The sequence below is a fragment of the Erinaceus europaeus genome, chromosome 2, assembly GCF_950295315.1.
Source record: "Erinaceus europaeus chromosome 2, mEriEur2.1, whole genome shotgun sequence".
Classification (NCBI taxonomy): domain Eukaryota; kingdom Metazoa; phylum Chordata; class Mammalia; order Eulipotyphla; family Erinaceidae; genus Erinaceus; species Erinaceus europaeus.
This window is the reverse complement of record NC_080163.1, coordinates 82,366,959-82,387,194: the sequence shown is the minus strand read 5'-3', so window position 1 is coordinate 82,387,194 and position 20,236 is coordinate 82,366,959. Positions and strand designations below refer to the sequence as shown.

General features: G+C 39.9%; 1 protein-coding gene across 4 annotated transcripts in view; it reads left to right on the top strand.

The window, feature by feature from the left end:
* The first annotated feature begins 11,229 nt into the window (after nt 1-11,229).
* The window catches only part of MTMR7 (myotubularin related protein 7), a 140,890-nt gene continuing 131,883 nt past the window's right edge, over nt 11,230-20,236 (top strand). For 2 of the 4 annotated variants that reach the window (XM_060183379.1, XM_007516283.3), the window contains exon 1: nt 11,236-11,459. In XM_060183379.1, the coding sequence (XP_060039362.1) occupies nt 11,436-11,459 (24 nt within the window). In that variant the 5' untranslated portion in view covers nt 11,236-11,435. Of the gene's footprint in view, nt 11,460-20,236 lie in introns of all 4 variants that reach the window. The other 2 variants (XM_060183386.1, XM_060183389.1) reach the window with 2 other exon arrangements.

Sequence of the window (20,236 nt, the reverse complement as noted above, 5' to 3'; positions counted from 1 at the left end):
GCCAACATTTTAGCAACTGTATCTAAATTTTAAAAATGCAGAGAGATTAAAATAATACTTTATTAATTATAGAAATTCCATCTTCTTATTCTATTAGATAAACAAACACTGAAGATGCATCTTTGATTTCTACTTAAAGTTAAATATATATATATATATATATATATATATATCACTGGCTTTAAAGCACCACAGAACATTTCTCCAAAGCTGACTGAACTTGATAGAAAAATCTTTGGAGTTGTCTAGTTATAAAAACAAAACAAACTTGCCAATATCCTGACAACTCAGAAGGGAGTACCCTCTTCTTTTCTTTTTCCAACTATTGTTGCACATTTATGTTGACTTTCATTGTTTCCTCATGGAAAATGAGACTGCTTTTTATCCTTGAAAAATGACTACTTCTCAGAACTATTATTTTAAATTAAATACTTAGGAAGAATGCACTCAGAAAACTTTTTTTTTTCAATTATATATCAGCTATGTTTAAAAAAAAAAAAAAGAGCTGGGAGATGGCTGGTCCAGGTAAAACACAAGCCTTATTATGCTTCAGATTGTGGGTTCTAGCCAAGGTAACACATAGGACCATGGACAGCACTAGGGGTTCTTAATGGATGGTGGTGTGGTGCTACAGTGTTTCTCCCTTTCTCTTCTCTTCTCTTCTCTTCTCTTCTCTTCTCTTCTCTTCTCTTCTCTTCCCCATTCTCTCTCTCTCTCTCACTCTCCCTCTTCCCACTTCTCTCTCTTCAAAATTAAAGAACAAACTGCCGGTGGTATCACAACACATGAAGTTCTGGTCAATTCACAGTGTTTCAATAAATAAATTTAAATTAGTAAGTAAGTGTAAATAAATAAGTAAAATTCCTCATTAAATGTTTGGTTTATGATATGGCTACTGATTATGATTTTTTAACTTGAAATGGCCTTTCAAAATAGTGTTCTTTGTGGTAACTAAACTGTCTCTTGGACTTTGGTAGACATAAGCTAGTTTGGGGGTAGAGAAAACAAGTTTGGGATGCGTATGGTGACTTACATACATCATTTGTGAGTATGAAAATACTCCTGAAGGGGCTGAGGAGACAGCATAATGGTTATGAAAAAACACTTTCATGTTTGAGGCTGGAAGTCCCAGTTCAAGCCTCAGCACCACTATAAGCCAGAGCTGAACAATGCTCTGGTCTCTCCTCTGTATCTCTCTTTCATTCATTAACCCCTCAGTAAAACTATAAAAAAAATATTTTGACAATGAAACTACTACTGAAATTCATTAATTTTGTAAAACAATGTTAAATAACTAACATTTTAAAATACTGTTATTTATAATCATTTAAATATATAATGTGGATGCTTATATGGCATTAAAAAGACCTTAAAATCACCCATAATATAATGCCCAAATGTAATGGTTGACTGTATATTTCTTTCTTCTATTTTTCTCTTTTACACACACACACACACACACACACACACACACACACACACAACACAATTCAAACTATAGCTTTCATTTAAATTTTTGTCTTGAGGGGGTTGTATTGTTATGTGGAATGTTATACATGTATAAACTATTGTATTTTACTGTTGACTATAAACCATTAATCCCCCAATAGAGAAATAAAATTCTGTCTTGGCCATTTTTCTATACCATTGAGTATTGTTTGAAAAAGAAAACCTCTAAGGTTTATGTAGTATTTCATACACTACCAAACCACATTTCAAAAAAAAATTCAGGGGCAGTTCTAGTGGCATTTCTATGTCCCATTCTAACGTGTTGGTTGAGATAGCTGCAAGCAGAGTTTATCTGGTAGCATGGTGATTCAGATGTATAGTGATACAACTCAGTGCATGGGGGGATTGTGCATCTTTTAAAAATTAGCACAGGAGGCTGAGCAGTAGAGCAGTGGGTCATGCACCCATGGCGCAAAGTGCAAGGACCAGAGTAAGGATCCCAGTTCCAGCCCCCAGCTCCCCACCTGCAGGGCGGTCACTTTGCAAGTGGTGAAGCAGGTCTGCAAGTGTCTGTCTTTCTCTCCCCCCTTTCATTCCCTCCTCTCTTGATTTCTCTCTGTCCTATCCAACAACAATGACAGCAATAACAACAATAATAATAACAAAGGTAAACAACAAGGACAACAAAAGGGGAAAAAATAGCCCCCAGGAGCAGTAGATTCGTAGTGCAGGCACCGAGCCCCAGCAATCACCCTGGAGGTTAAATAATAATAATAATAATAATAATAAAGAGAATATTTTTAAAAAAATAGCACAAAGAACCACCTCCAAAACATTAGAGCGGCTATTAAGAAAAAAAATCCCACAAGAGATAGCATCTGCTGGAAAGGATGTAGGGATACTGAATCCTCTGAACACTGTTGGAGGGAATGTAAAATGCTATGGAAAACAATACATAACTTCCTCAAAAATTTAAAAAAGAATTACTATATGGCTCAAATTTCTACATCTAGTAGCAATCTAAAACAGTTGAAAGCCGAGTCTCAAAGGAATATTTCTTTTTGCCTCCCGTTGCTGGCACTACAAACACAACACTTCTGATGACCTTTTATTATTTTTTTTTTCTTTGATAAGACAGAGAGAAATTGCGGGAGGAGGGGAAGATAGGGAGAGAGACATCTGCAGACGTGCTTCACCACTTGTGGAGAGACATCCCTGCAGGTGGGGTGCCGGGGGCTTGAACCCAGATACTTGACTGGGTCCTTGTGCTTTATACTATGTGTGCCTAACCTGATGTGTTACTGCCCGGCCTCCTCAAAGGAATATCTTTGTACAACCAAGTTCATAGAAACATTATTCCAAAGGTGGAAGCAACCCAAATATCCATTAATGAATAAATGGATACATCCACAATTAAATCTTAAATAGAATTAACTTTCTAATACATGTTGCAATGTGGATGAACCCTGAAGACAATATGGTAAGTGAAATAAATTATAATAAAAGAAAAAAACAAATCAGTAAAGCAAACAACAACAGCAAAATCAAATACTGCATGATTTCCCTTACATGAAGTACCTAGAGTTGTCAAATTAGAAACATAGAAAGTAAAATGGTCACTCCTCATCTGCAAGGGGGACACTTTATGAGTGGTGAAGTAGGTCTGCAAGTGTCTCTTTCTTTTTCTCTATCTCCTCCTCTCTCAATTTCTGTCTATCCTATCCAATAAGAAAATTTAAAGAAAAAAACAATAGGCAGCCATGATTCGTGTGCTGGCACCAAGTCCAAGCAATAGCCCTGGTAGCAGAGAAAAAGAGAGGGGGGGAGAGGGAGAGAGAGAGAGGGAGAGAGAGAGAGAGAGAGAAAGAGAGAGAATAATGAATAGAAACTGAATGGGACAATAGCGAGAGATAGAAACAGGTGCGGGAGGTGAGGGTATTCATTGACCTGTCAATGCTAATGTCCAGCAGAGAAGTGATTACAGAAGCCAGAATTCCCACCTTACGCACCCCAGAAGTCCATATTTCCAGAGGGTTATATGACAGGGGAAGTAAACCAGAGAGCTCTGCACCCCCATTCCACGAGAACCCAAAGCATTTGTCACAGGAATCTTGTTTTGATACTATCAATGAGAGGGAAGCAAATCTGGAAAACACCAGGGGAAGCACTGTTTCTCTTATCTGAGAGAGAAGAGGAAGAAAGGAAAGACACCTAGAAGTAATAACAGGTGTAGGGGTGACTTAGAAAGGACGTGAAAGCAGGGCTATTGAAAAAATTGGAAGAGGAAAATATATAGAGAGAGATAGACAGACATACAGCTAGCTATATATAGGTAGTTATAAAATCAGCCCAACTTGGTGACCATGGGAGAACTACTGCACTTTCCATTGTAGGGTATGGAGACACCGAACTCTAGGGTTGTAGGAGGAACCATATGGAATTATACCCCTACTATCTTTCATTTTATTTTCTTTTTAAAGTTTTATTTATAAAATGGAAACAATGAGGAAAACCATAGGATAAGAGGGGTACAATTCCACACAATTCCCACCACTAGAACTCTGTATTGCATCCCTTACTCTTATAGCTTTCCTGTTCTTTATCCCTCTGGGAGTATGGACCCAGGGTCATTGTGGGATGCAGAAGGTGGAAGGTCTGGCTTCTTTAATTGCTTCCTGCTGAACATGGGCGTTGACAGGTCGATCCACACTCCTAGCCTGTCTCTCTCTTTCCCTAGTGAGTCAGGGCTCTGGGGAAGCAGAGCTCCAGGACACATTGGTGGGGTCATCTGCCTAGGGAAGTCCGGTTGGCATTATGTTAGAATCTGGAACCTGGTGGCTAAAAAAGGAGTTAACATATAAAGCCAAACAAGCTGTTGACTAATCATGAACCTAAAGGCTGGAATTGCAAATGAAGATTTGGGGTCTCAGTTTTGGAAATAGCTATTAGGTATATTTTAGGTATATTCCAAAGGGCCCATGACTATTATTTTTTGCCTGAGCCTGACATCTGATATGCAGGTGGATCCAGGTTATTGTCTGGGGAGATGATGGAAAGAGGCTGGAAAGAGGTCTGGAAAGCTTTATCAGGGAAGAGAGTAGCTCCCAAATATGGGGAAAGGTGTATAAATATTGTTGACTGTAAACCTCATCGATTTGATCTGGGGTCCATATTCAGGAGGTATGTAACCTCTGTATCCCTGTAGGTCCAAACTCGCATTCTGTGGTCATGAATAGGAACATTCCTAGTATATCCCTTATTATCTTATAATTTTGAGAGCCGATATTAAATAAATAAAAAAATAGCACAAAGGTTGTGGGACATACCAGTAATTCGTTTTTATTCTGTGATTGTGAATTACCAGAGACACCTATACCACCTCCCAATCTGCTGTAAACACTGTGAACATATTTGGATTTGTTGTGGCAGGTATAGGTCAACTACAACTTAAACAAGATGGGGAACCACTTCTTTTTTCTTTCATTTTAATTTATGTTATGGAGGGGATGTCAGTCCTCCAGAGCACTTCTCCATTTTATGCAGTGCCAGTTCTTGAACCTAAAACCTTGCAAAGCATGAATTCTGCATCTGAGTCACATTCTTGGCTCCTTGAAGATCCTTTTCTTACTCTAGTCTCCACTCATGACTAGCAGTTCTTATGGCTAACTCAGTGGTATTTCAGAGCTAGTAAAGACGGAGTGCCAATCTTAGAAAACTGTTCTTCACAGAGAATAGGCTTTGTCCAGACTACTGTAGATTCCTAGAAATATCCCTGAGATAGTAGGACTCTGAATTTTTCCCAGAATGTGTCTTATACCCTCTGACACACATGTGCCTTACTTGGGCAACTTGGGCATCTGCTACTTTGTTTCCAGGTTCTAGTTAGCATGATGCAGTGTGACCCTGTGTGGCATCTTTGCAAGAGTGGAATGATTAAGGCTCTCACTGACAAAGTTGTGAGAGAGATGTTAAAATTACACTTCCAGATGAAGATAAATTACAATGAGCTATACTAATGTATAAAGCAAGAGTTAATTTCGAAGAACTGAATCTGGAGTGAATGCTGAAGAGAATTTTGAAATGAACCTCTAAGAATTTGATAGAATGGAACTGACAAAGGATAAGATTGACAAACACATAGAGGTAAATCAATGCAGGAGATAGAAAATGATTGGATGAACAAATGACACATTAAAAAATTACTAATTCTGTAATAAATTCTGGTAATTTGCTTTGTTGATTAAGAGAATGATAGGATGCAGCTGAGCCTTATATAACAGAACAAGGAAATTATGATATCTGATTCAGAAGGACATTATAAACAACTTGAATATTTTAAAAATAGAGAGTGATATAATTAGATTGGCTTCTTACGAAAATTAATCTGGAAGCAGAAGCTAATAATCTAGCCAGGAAGAAACAATGAAGATCCTAACTAAAGTGATAACAGAAAAAAAAAAATCTCAGCTGAAGAAGTGATATAGGGGAGGAATCTGCAAGTGTACAAATGTCTGGACATGGAGGCAATGAGAGATAAAAGCTGAAAACAATACCAAGGTTGTGAATTTGAATGACTTGAGAGCAACAAAAGAGAAAAGGAATTTAACAAAGGTTGATATAATTAGACCAAGTACTTTGTAAGCAGGGACAGTTTACATTTTCTTCCTTAGTGCTTACCACATGATCAGCAGTTCATAAATATTTGTCACAGGTATACTCAATGCTTGCTCTCACTGATAGCTACATATTCCTAAGGTATAGTTATTCTCCTCTTTCTTGCTATTAATTTTACTTGTTTATTTTGAATAGCCTCTGACATATATAAAAAACATAAAAGAGGGACAGCAAGATAGTTCACCTAGGTAGTGTGCCTGTTTTATGATGTACATAACCCAGCTCTGAGCCTATTCCCACCACACTGGAGAAAGATGCTGTGATAGCTTTTTCTGTCTCTTCCTTGATCTCTATTTCTATCTGTAAAAGAAAAAAAAAAATCAGATATGCAGTGGTGAAATCCAGGAAATGAAAATTCTGGCAATAATATACTAAATATTCATATAGAAAGACATCTACTACTCAGATTGATGAACAAAACAATGCAAATGTTATTTTCTCTTGGGGCCAGGTGTTGGTACACATGGTTAAGTGCATGGATTAACATGCATGAGGATCTGGGTCAGAGCTCCTGCTCCCCACCTGCAGGGAGGGAGGCTTCACAAGTGTTGAAGCATGTCTGTAGGTATCTCTCTTTTCTCTCAGTGTCTATCTCCCCCTACCTTGTCAATTTCTTTCTTTTTTTAAATTTTATTTATAAAAAGGAAACATAGACTAAACCATAAGATAAGAGGGGTACAACTCCACACAATTCCCACCACCAGAATTCTGTATTCCATCCCCTCCCTTGATAGCTTTCCTATTCTTTAACCCTCTGGGAGTATGGACCCAAGGTCATTGTGGGATGCAGAAGGTGGAAGGCCTGGCTTCTGTAATTGCTTCCCTGCTGAACATGGGCGTTGACAGGTCGATCCACACTCCCAGCCTGTCTCTCTCTTTCCTTAGTGGGTCAGGACTCTAGGGAAGCAGAGCTCCAGGATACATTGGTAGGGTTGTCTGTCTAGGGAAGTCTGGTTGGCATCATGCTGGCATCTGGAAGCTGGCGGCTGAAAAGAGAGTTAACATATAAAGCCAAAAAAATTGTTGACTAATCATGAACCTAAAGGCCTTGCCAATTTCTATCTGTCCTATCAAAGGAAAAATAGCCATTGGGAGCCATTGGATTTGTCATGCAGGCACTGAACCTAGTGATGATAGAAAAAATATCATTGTCTCTATTTAATAGCTGGGAAAGCTGAGACTAAGAGTAATTGAAAACTAGCTCAAATGTATGTCAGTGACAAAGAATATGCTTCACATGTATGAGGCCCCAGGTTTGATATATAAAAATCTTATCTAAGATCACACAGCTATCACATGCTAGAACTTTGAATCGAATTTATGTCATTCATCCTCCAAGTCCATGTTCTTAACTACTGCTTGTGACATACAGGTTATTGATGAACATATGGCAAGGGCACTTAGCAGGTTGATGGAAATATAATATGTGAAATACAGAAAGAATTTGGAACTAAATATAAATATAGGAAAGACATGCATCAAAGCAATGGTTGAAGGAAAGATAGTGAAAAGGAACAAACTATGATTAAGTGGTCTGAGGACATAGACATGGTCTTGTGTAATATATCTTCTTGGAAGGAGACCAAAATATGAGATTATTTTATTTTATTTATTTTAACTGAATTTCTTTTTTAAATTTAATTTTATTATATGTATTTATTTATTGGATAGACACAGCTAGAAACTGAGAGGGAAGGGCATGGTAGAGAGGGAGAGAGACAGAGAGATACCTGCAACCCTGCTCATGAAGCTTTCCCCCCTACAGGTGGGGACCGGGGCCTTGAGCCTGGGTCCTTCTGCATTGTAATGTGTGCTCAACCAGGAATGCCACCACCTGGCCCCATGAGATTATTTTAAAAGCTTGCTTGCCGGTTTATGCTCTTTTCACACTGCTCTTTGGTTTTCTTTTTGGTTCCCAGAAAAATGAAGAATTGTCCGCAATTTCAGTGTTATTTTTCCCCCGTAGGTCTTTTTTTGTGTATAATAAAAAGTAAACATAGGAACTATGTCAATGTCCTTGAGGCTTCTTTTGATAGTTTCACATGATTTGTTGTCATTTTAGTGCTTCTACTTTGTATTTCCTTGTTGTTACCTATACTGTTATGAAACTCAGTATCAATTTCCTCTGAGTCTCTCTACAATCTTCCTGCATCTGTCACAGTATCTTATGCATAGCTGTCAACCAACTAATATTAAAGTTTCTTCAGTAAATAAAAGACTAGTTTTACTTTTTGCTCTAGTTAGCATCAACACAGTTATCAGTCTCACTTCCTGCACTCTATAGTCTTTGCTTCTTTGTTCTGTTTCATCTTCCCCAGTGGTTGGTGGAGTGGGAAAGAAGTGAAATACAAAGTTCAGAATGGCTGTCAGGGTGCCACACTGTCTACAATCTTATAACCTGGAGCTTGACTGGGACTAGTTCAGGAAGATTCCTAAGAAAACTGTTAATCAGGGGGTTCGGTGGTAGCGCAGTGCGTTAAGTGCATGTGGCACAAAGCACAAGGACCAGCATAAGGCACCCAGTTTGAGTCCCCGACTCAACTCCCCACCTGCAGAGGAGTCGCTTCACAGGAGGTGAGGCAGGTCTGTAGGTGTCTATCTTTCTCTCCTCCTCTCTGCTTCCCCTCCTCTTGTCTTCCCCTCCTCTCTCCATTTCTCTCTGTCCTATCCAACAACGATGTCATCAATAATAACTACAACAACAATAAAAACAACAAAGGCAACAAAAGGGAAAATAAATATTAAAGAATATTTTAAAATATTAAAAAATGAAGAAAACTGTTAATCAAACTAAATTCTTCCCCAATTGTCTTTTTATTTTAGCATAGCATATGTTAACTTGTCCTAATAATTTAAATATAATTCTTTTTTTAATATTTATTTTATTTATTTATTCCCTTTGTTGCCCTTGTTGTTTTATTGTTGTAGTTATTATTGTTGTTGTCATTGTTTGATAGGACAGAGAGAAATGGAGAGAGGAGGGGAAGACAGAGAGGAGGAGAGAAAGATAGACACCTGCAGACCTGCTTCACCGCCTGTGAAGCGACTCCCCTGCAGGTGGGGAGCTGGGGCTGGAACCAGTATCCTTATGCCGGTCCTTGTGCTTTGCGCCACCTGCGCTTAACCCGCTGCGCTACAGCCCGACTCCCTTAAATATAATTCTTAACTCATTTTAACCTAATGCTGACTTTATAGTTATAATCAGTGGGAGATGTATTCTCTATCTTGTCAGGAAATATCTGCTTAGCATTTAAATTGTTCAGACTTAACAATTAAAAAAAATTATTGTCACTAGGGTTATTATTGGGGCTTGGTGCCTGCACTATGAATCCGTTGCACTCAGCAACCACCCACCCCCAACTTTCTTTCTATATTATTTGATAGGGCAGAGAGAAATTGAAAAAGGAGGGGGAGATAGAGAGAGAGAGAGAAAAAAAAAAGACATCTGCAGACCTGCTTCACTGCTCATGAAGCATTCCCCACTGCTGGTGGAGGGTGGAAGCTTGTACCCATCCTTTGCTTCTGGTAATGTGTGCACTGAACCAGGTAGGCCACGACTTGGTTCCCTAGACTTATATTTTTTTCACAGGATAATTAGTACTTTGAATGCCTCTTTTTTTTTTTTTTTTACTCACTAATACTAATGTAATGGGTCAGAAAAACTACTCACCAGGTAAAATCTTGGTTCATTGACCAATAAAGTATAGAGGAGTATTGAAAGCAAATAAATCTGATATCATTAGCCCTTTCAGAATATGTGCTTCTCATATATAGGACTCCCAGTAGTAAAGAAATTTGGAGATGGAAGCTAGCTACTTCTGAGATCATCTAAGCAAACTGGAGTTCTCGTTTTATAATGAGGAACTTTAGGTCAGTTGATTTGGAATCAGATTGCTCCTTACTATATTTTCAGTGTTCTTTTGCAATAAAGAAACCATGATGTATTGCACCAAAGTAAATGACTCTGGAGTGGTTGGGTGGTCCAGGTCCTGGAACATGGTGGCAGAGGACCTAGTGGAGGTTGTATTGTTATGTAAAAAACTGGAAAATGTTATGCGTGTATAAATTATTGTATTACTGTTGACTGTAAAATATTAATCCTCCAATAAAGAAATTGAAAAAAGAAAAAAGAAATCAGACCCTGGGTCAAACTGGTATTTGTATTTGTTGCCTTCTACAGTGGAATGAAAATGAAATGTTATAAAGTATGTGAAAGGTATCTGGAATTTTAAAAATAACTCTAACTGCAAGGGTTACTTCTATAAAAGGCTGCACTGTGCTACCAGCATTGGACAAAATCATTAAATAAAAGTCTCTACAGTCAAAGAACTTACAATCAGTCAAAAAGAGAAGTGAACAAAAACTAGGAAAAAGTGGACATACACTGTTGTGGAAACTATGTACAGTTACATGAAATTTGGATTATGGTGTAGTGTTGTACACCTATGGTTGCAAGGAAAAAAGAAAAAGATGGCGTACATTTCTTTGACTTTTTCCAAGCATTTTCTTTCATTAACAATGGTAATGACCATTTTAAATATAAAACATGGAAAAGTGGTAACTTATAACACATCCTTTGCATCTTTATCTCTAGTTATATTAGAAAAAAACTAAGTGAATACGGCAAATGAACACCCAAAATGCTATTGAAAGCGTCTCTCAATACTGAAGTCTCAGGTTGATATGAAATGTCTGACTTAGTAATGATTTCACTAGGGCGCTATTATTTACACCCTCATCCCAAACACTGCGTTGACTGGATGCTCGATGATAAAAATATAGAGAACCCACTAGGCCACACCGGTTCTGGAATGCCATTGGCATCTTTCTCTTGACCCACCCTGAAGTCCCACCTATCCTGGGTGCTCTGGAAGGAAACAGAGAAGCAGAGCACAGCAATGCTTATCCCCCCCCCCCCCCCCCCCCCCCCCCCGTCTCTCCTCAAGAAACCACAGCCAACACAAGGCCCCTTTGTGTTTTGGGGAACAGTAGCCCCATAGTATTACACTGGCTGCTCCTCTTACAGGAAAGCAAGTGACTCTTGCGTGGACGACCCCTCCCAGAGAAGAGGCGGCCAGGAGTAGGGCAGGGCAGAGGAGGGCAGGTGGCAGAACTCAGAGGAACGCGCTCTAGGGCCGCGCGGGCATCCGGGCCCCACACGTCCCCTTCGCGCAGGGCGCCGCCGCACCTGGAGGCGGAGCCAAGCCGCTGAGTCCGCTCCCGGGCACGAAGCCCCCTCCCCTCTGTCCTCCTGCCGCTGCAGATGCGCGCAGGTGCCGAGTGGCCCGGGACCCTGCAGACGCGGGCCCACCATGGAGCACATCCGCACACCCAAGGTTGGTGCATCGCTGCTGTGAAGGAGGGAAAGCAGCAGCTGCTGCTGTAGCAGCAGCAGGAGGAGGAGGGATGCTTAGAGGGCAGGAGGTTTGGCTTCTCCCCAGGGCCTCTGGCCCAGCTTTTTTAGAGCGCCTGACTGAGGCTGCGCCAGAGCATCTCCAGGTTCCTGTGAGGCAGGTCTTTCTCTGGCTGCTTCAAAGGCCTGGCCTTGGCTGCTGCTGGATGTAACCTCTTGTCCTTGGGAATGCGCAGTGGTCTTAAGGGGGAGATTAGAGGGACTCTCAATTGTTTGCTGAATAATGAACTACTGATAAATGCAAGCGCTAGGTAGCTGGCTGCTGCAGCGTTTATTTTTATTTTTGTATTATTATTATTATTTATTATTATTACTGTTGCTGTCGCTGCACTGGGCAATTGGAAGGGAAGATAGCCCTTCTAATGACAGGTGCTAGGAAACAAGTTGTGTGCAGGTTCGTTGAATTGCAAAAGTAAAGCTTGTTGAATCTAAGCGTTCAGACCCACCCAACTGGCCTTTCCACTTCCATACCAGCCTGACAGCAGTAATGGACCTTACAGAGCCGAAGATCAATACTCCCTGTTGGTTGATTGATTCCATAATCCTTCTTCCATCTTCATGTTTCTTCTAGTCTGTTTTGTTCTTTGGAGACAGGGTGCAGCTTAGAGAGTCATCAACTGGTATGTTTTAAACAACACTTGCTTTTGCCACTCAGCAGAAGCGCCCAGCTCCTGGTAATTTTAGTTATATGACACTGAAAACGTTGACCACGGAATCTAACTTTCCTGCTGGTACTACTGGTGACATAATTTATAGTGAAAAGGATGGTGAACGATCACCTAATGTTTCTCTGACCCCCGCTAACGAATAGATTTTAAAAGTCTATTGGCTTTCTCTAGTGACTGTTATCATAATTCTTTGCATTTCAGGATGACTCCATGTTCAATATTTAGACTCCTCACAGAGTTAAGTCAAAGTTAGGTTTAAGCAGTTAGAACTTGGGTGGCCTCAGGAATACTATACTACTTATTTCATCAGAGATATGGACCTTATATCTAGCAAGAACACTTAAATTGATAAATTCTGAGTATCCCTTTGTAAAAGCAACTTGAACATTTTATTTTATCAGTGGAAGAATTAAACATTTAGTTTTATAGAGAATGTTAGTTTCGGCAGTGAATTTAATCTATTGATTTTTTTTCATTGTGGAATTAAAATATTGCAATCGGTAAATTGTAAACTTAGAAGAGAGTGCTGTAAACCACAAAATAAGTGTCCTAAAGCTTTCAGGGTTTAAGTGGTACTGAATAATTTATTCTAGAATAACAACTTTAACTCATGGATCCTTTCTGCCCTTGCCAAGGATATTCTTTGTCATGAATAGGAGGGGAATAGGATGAAGGGGAGCTTTTGTATATATAAATATTATAGATAATGTGACTGTAAATAGCAAAAGGACAGGAAGATACAGCACCGGATGCCTTTTTTCCTATAGAACATGAATTTGGAAGTAAAGGTCTTTTCTTATCTATAGGCACTCATTCTGTACAAAGTCATGTGCAAACCAACAAGCAATATTTTCACTTAAAATTAGTTATTATAAATAAGTATCCTTTACACAGTGTGGTAGTACTTAAAATCAGAATTATTTTATTATAATTACTTGCCTCTAGCCTTATTGGTGGGGCTTGGTACCAGCACTATAAATCTACCACTCCTAGCAGCCATTTTTTCCTTTTCCTTTTACTTGATAGGACAGAAACAAATTAAGAGGAGAAGAAGAGATAGGGAGAGAGGAGGAGAGGCACCAGCAACTCTGCTTCACTGCTCTTAAAGCTTCCCCCCTGCAGGTGGGGACTGGGGCCTTGAACCCTGATCTTTGCACATGGTAATAATGTGCACTCAGATGACTGCTCCATAACCCAGCCCCCAGGAATCCCTTTTTATCAGGAAGTGGAGGGATGCCAGAAATGTCACTGAATGACAGATCATTAAAATTTAGGATAAAGCAGAGGAAAAGAAAAGTTTGGGGATTGGATTCATTTATTCATCTGTTTCACTCCATATACATTTGAGAAACTTTCTACCTGCTAGATTTTGTGTTAGGTGCTGGAACTGTCAAGGGAGCTCCCAATCTGGAATGTGAATATTGATAGAGATCTGTCCTGGGTATAGAGGGCAGAATCAATGAAAGATTATCTCTACCAGAAATAATGAAGATATACATATATATATATATATATATATATATATATATATATATATATTTTTTTTTTTTTTTACCAGAGCACTGCTCAGCTATGACTTAAAGTGGTGCAGGGGATTGAACTTGGTACTTTGGAGCCTCAGACATGAGAGTCTCTTTGCATAACTATTATACTATCTACCCCCCTGCCCTAAGAAAGCATTCTTAGAAGAGCTTAGTTTTATATGCAAAGATTCATGGAGGGGATTATAGTGAATAAAGTATTGGACCCTCTAGCATGAGGACCTGACTTTCATCTTCATTATAGTATATGCCAGAGTGATGCTGTGACTCTCTTTCTCCCTTATGAATGAATAAATAAATCTTAAAAAAAAAAGATTCAAGGAGGACCAAGAGTATTTAACAGCTGACATACAGGTATGTGATGTAAAGGAATAAATCATTACAACCTCAAAGTAGCTGAAAAGTTTAAATAATAAAGATAAAAATGATTCTTTGAAGTTAAGATATCTTTTATTTTACTCTTTTAAGTGTTATAAATGAAAACGAGAACAAGATTATATGTAGAAAATATATCGAGGGAGTCAGGCGCAGAGGATTAAGCGCACGTGGTGCAAAGCGCAAGGACCTGAGTAAGGATCCCAGTTCGAACCCCGGCTCCCTACCTGCAGGGGGAGCCACTTCACAAGCGGTGAAGCAGGTCTGCGGTGTCTATCTCTCTCCCTCTCTGCCTTCCCCTCCTCTCTCCATTTCTGTCTGTCCTGTCCAACAACAACGACATTAATAACAACAATAAAACAACAAGGGCAACAAAAGGGAATAAATCAATCAATAAATATAAAAATATCGTTTATGACCATCTTAATCTTTATTATTTTTTCTTTTATACTCTGATAGAGGTATATGTATCAAGATATATATATATATATGTATATACACACACACACACACACACACACACACACACACACATATATATATATATATGTATGTAACTTTTTCCTATTGCTATTGTTGCTGTTGGATAGGACAGAGAGAAATTGAGAGAGGAGGGGAAGACAGAGGAGGGGAGAGAAAGACAAACACCTGCAGACCTGCTTTACCGCTTGTGAAACAACCCCCGCCCCTTGCAGGAGGGGAGCCGGGGGCTCTAACCCGGATCCTTGTGCCAGTCCTTGTCCTTGCGCTTTGCACTATGCGCACTTAACTAGGTGTACTATCGCCCGGCCCCCGTAGGTAATTTTATTTAGATTTTGTGTCCTGGTTGACTTTAAAAGTGTATCCACTCATTGTGTTTATATCCTCCATTAGGTTTGAAGCTATGTTTTTTAGTTGGGTAGCAGGGTAGAAAAAAGAAGAAGAAAAATTTATGTGTGATGTAAAGTTGCTTTCCTTCCGTAAGTAAGTCCATTCATTTACTCTTAGTAAATAGTGTGATATCCAGCATTGCTTCAGTCTCTGGAGTGCAGTGTAAAGAGGCAAATGCACATGAGTATCTGGATCATGTTGCACATGTTTCTTCCTAGGCATGTGAGTTTGTTTAACTAAAGCCTTTCACTGGGCATATGCTGAACAGGGTACTGCTTTCCCAGAATGGCCTTTTCTTTTCTTTTTAAAATTTTTTTACATAAACACCATTCCCACTACCAAAAGACTATGTCCCATCCCATCCTACCCCTTACCCTCCCCAGTATGGTTTTTTCTATAGAAACTATTTTTTTCTCCAAGGACAAGCTAGTTTGCTGTGGGTCAAAGGGAGGACAGGCAGCATTACCTGTACCCATTATTTTTGGGTTCCTACTTCACAGTCTGACTTCTTTTATTACTCTCTGGAAACTTGCCTGTATTAAGATATCCTGCAAGAAGTTTAGGAATACTGGGTTCAGTTACTACTTTGATGAAAAAAGATTTCAGGAATCTTGGTAGTTTTTGTTTTTACAGAGCCAGGTTTCCTACCTCCTGATTTCACTGTTCCAGGCTACTGGTTTTTGTTATTTGTTTGTTTTGTTTTGTTTTTTGTTTTATTCAGACAGAAGGAGAGACAGCACAGCACCAGAGCTTCCTCCTATGCCATAGCATCTCTCATGTGATGATGGGATTTGACAAGGTATATGCTTTATCCAGTGAACTGTCAGGCCCAAATATTTATGCTATTTATTTCATATGATAAAGAGTTTAACCTGAGAGAGTGAGAGAGAAGCCAGAGTACCTTTCTGGCATGTGCAGCATTAAGACAACTAGAAGCCTCAGGCTAAGTCCAGAGCTCTACCAGTTGATCTGTTTTCCTGGCTCCTCCCTAGATTTATAAAATTTAGTGTTGGTACTAGTTTAATAATAATGCATGTAGAAAATGAGTAATCTCGACCTTCTATGTTTTAGTCTTTAGGAAGTTTTTTGTTTGTTTGTTTATCAATTGTATAAATGTGCTTTATAAACTAGAATATGGTGGGGGTAGATAGCATAATGGTTATGCAAATAGACTCTCAAGTCTGAGGCTCCAAAGTCCCAGGTTCAATCCCTTGCACTAGTTTAAGCCAGAGCTGAGCACTAATTCCAAAACAGACCTTGAAAATGTCTTTTTATCTCCATTCTCCACAACTCTAGTAGCCTCCTGACTGTTCTGAAGGTTTCCTCTTTGCTCTTCGTTAATCTGCTCTCCGCATAGAGAGCCTGTGTGATATGTAGCGATATATATATATTTTTTTCTTTTTTTTATTGAGAGGGTTAATGCTTTAAACACAGTCATTGATATTTGAGTACAATGTCATTATACCAGGACTCCACAGTTCTCTTTCACCCATCTTTCCTCCCAGTCCTTCGATTTGATGCAATACACTATATCCAGTCCACATTTTACTTTGTGTTCTTCCTCCCTATCCCTGTTTATCAAGTCTAGCTTATAAGTGAGATCATTTGGTATTTGTCCTTCTCTTTTTGGCTTCTCTCACTTAACGTGAAGTACTCTAGTTCCATCCGAGATAATTTAAAGGCAACCAAAGCCATTTTTAACAACTGAGTAGTAACTCCAATGTGTATATATACTATAGTTTTTTTTTGTTTTTTGTTTTAGCCACTCATCTGTAATTGGATATCTGATCTGCTTCCAGGTTTTGTCTATTACAAATTGTGCTTCTATAGACATAGATATACATATACCTTTTCTGGTAGGTGCTTTTGCTTCCTTTGGATAAATCCCCAGGAGTGAAATTGCTGGATCATAAAGTAAGTCTATTTCTAGTGTTCTGAGAAATCTCCAGACTGTTTTCCGCAAAGGAAAATATACACTCCTATATATATACACTCCAATATACACTCCTACCAGCAGTACAAAAGTGTCCCTTTTCCCCAAATCCTCTCCAACATTTGTTATTATTGTCCTTTCTAAAGTATGACATGACTTTCTCTGTGTGATACCAATTGACCATGTTATTTTCTTGTTGCAACTCTTGGCTGACCCAGCGTATGAAGTGCAATCCTTAATGACCCATAAAGCCCTACATAAACTTACCCTGCTTTTTACCCTAGCCTCATTTGCTGTCACTCACTACCTTTTGCTCACAAGTGACCTTTGCAGGGCTCTCAAAGGTGTCAGGCCTTATTATTACTATTATTGTTATTATTGTCTCTGCAGGACTTTGCACTGCTTTTCTGTCTGACTTATACTCATTCTTCACTGTTGTGAAATTGTGAGGATGTGGTTGAGCTTGGCAGGGCTTGACTTGAGGGGACATCCATCCTGTCAGTCTCTCTCTACTGAGAGGTTGAGCAAGGAGGGACAACCCCCCCCCCCAAGGTTTGCCTTGTCTTATCAGACTCCCTGCCTCACAAAGCACCCTGCATTCCTGATACTATGGCCTGCTCCCTTATTATCTACATAATCCTCACCCATTCCATTCCTTTGATCTATCTTCTTTCTACACTCAAGACCCTCCCTGCCTGCAGGGTATTATTTATTCTACCAGTTAAAACCCTTGCAACAGTTGATAAGGAAGTTCCTACCTTTCCCAGCTTCCTTTTGCCTTTCTCCACCCCTTTCTAAACCATGTCAAGCCATTTTCCGTTTCTGACTTGTCACTTCTGGGTCTGACTCTTAAAAGCCTTGGTGAATAAAGGACTGAATTGCCTCGCCACCACGAGCTCTGTTCCTGGGTCATCTCTCTCGAGTTGCTGAGTGAGGCAGCCCAGGCTGGCTCCAGTCACAGTCACTCCAACCCAGAGAGTACATGCCTGAGAAGAGGCACCCCCACCCTAGCCCAGCACTTCACTATGCTAGATCTCTCATCTATCTAGCTTTAGGTTATGTATAATTTTCTCAGAGAGGCTACTGCTTAATTAGCTTCTTCATCTCAATTAGATCTTCCTGTTACTTTCTAGCACAAACACAGTATTTTCACCTTATGCCCCTATTATAAGTTTTATATTTATTTTTTTAAATTTTTTTATTTATAAAAAGGAAACATTAACAAAATCATAGGATAAGAGGGGTACAGCTTCGTACAATTCCCACCACCAGACCTCCATATACCATCCCCTCCACTGATAGCTTTCATATTCTTTAACCCTCTGGGAGTATGGACCCAAGATCATTGTGGGATGCAGAAGGTTGAAGGTCTGGCTTCTATAATTGCTGCCCTGCTGAACATGGGCATTGACAGGTCGATCCATAACTCCCAGTCTGTCTCTCTCTTTCCCTAGTGGGGAAGGGCTCTGGGGAAGCGGAGCTCCAAGGCACATTGGTGAAGTTGTCTGTCCAGGGAAGTCTGGTCGCATCCTGCTAGCATCTGGAACCTGGTGGTTGAAAAGAGAGTTAATATACAAAGCCAAACAAATTGTTGAACAATCATGGACCTAAAGGCTGGAATATGGGTGGAGGGTAGATAGCATAATGGTTATGCAAACAGACTCTCAAGCCTAAGGTTCCAAAGTCCCAGGTTCAATCCCCCGCACCACCATAAGCCAGAGCTGAACAGTGCTCTGGTTAAAAAATAAATAAATAAAAAATAAAAATAAAAATAAAAAAACTATTAAAAAAAAGGCTGGAATAGTGCAGATGAAGTGTTGGTGGGGTCCTCCATTTTGTAAATAGCTAATAGGCATATTTTAGTTATATTTCAAAGGGCCTGTAGCTATACTACTGGATTTTTTTTTGTGTGTGTGTGTGCCTGAAATCTCATATGCAGGTGGATCCTAATTGTTATCTGGGGAGATGATGTCATGGCTGGAAAAAGGACCAGAAAGCTAGATCAGGGAAAAGAGTACCTCCCTAATATGGGAAAGTGTTGTTTTCGCTGGGCTGGCTTCACAGGCGGGTAACAGACGACCAGGGACTCATGGTTGAGCTGTAGGCAGTATCTCTTTATTCATGCAGGACGCAGCACAATCTAAGACGAGCTAAGCTAAACTCAAGTACTGTAAAACTCACAATGCTGTCTTTATATATACTTGCCAAGTAGGGTGGAAACAGGATGTGACATAGGGTGGAGAGAAAAGTGACTGGTAAAAATCAGAGTGTGACAAGGAGAGGATCAGGGTGTGACAAGGAGGGGGCGGAGCAGGCGGGAATCCTATCACTGAACCACCAATGCCCTGGAGGGAGAGTGGTGCTTGTTAACAGTGGTTATGTAGATAGAATGCAGTGGTTATGTAAATAGAATAGTGTTAAGCAGGGGGGATTTAAACCAAATGAAACAGAAGGGGTCTCATGCATACCAACAGGAAAGGGGTATAAATATTACTGTAAACCCCACCAATTTGATGTGATGTGGGGCCCATAATTAGCTTAGGAGCCTGAGTGACCTCTACATCCCTCTAGATCTGAGCTCACATTCTGTGGTCATGAGTAGGAACATTCCATGCTGCCCCAGTATCAACTCATCTTCCTCAGGTGTAGCAATAGAGTATGTTGTCCATCCTCCTTTCAGAAGATGGAACATTCTCTACCATTGTTGATCCAGGTTGAGGGCAAGGTCCTATGGGGGTCCACAAAAAGGTCTGTTTTGTTGTTCCGGATATAAATGACCGCTAACAATGGAGAGAGGGATTTATTTTAGTTCTAGGTCCATCAAGTCTGGGAATCTCACGACTCCCTGATTAGGGCCCCAGCTGGTGGAATGGCCTCAAAGTGACTAAAGAGTCATTGTTAAAGTATGCCAGTCTCTTGCCCTTACTCAGCTTTTGCAGTCCTTGCTTTGATAAGGTTAGCTTTGGAGTGAGTGAGGGGAGTGTAAAAGAAGTAGGTGAGGAGGGTATCTAAGTCTAAGTGGACACTATTTCATTATGAACTTGATACTGACTCACTACAGACTATTGTGTATTTTTGCTTTCAGGTATATATTTTGCCCTAATTTATAGATACATGTGAACATATGCTCTATCTTACGGGACTTGGCCTATATCTAGGTTTTGGGACTTTGTTAGGAAGTGAACCTCCTGGAGTGGAATTAGAGACTACCATGAAAGGAAAGGTCTCACCCCAGTGATGAGGGTGAAGGGTTGGCAGTCTGTGCCTGATGTCTCTGTACACAGTCTGAGGTGAAGCATGCTGAGATGGTACT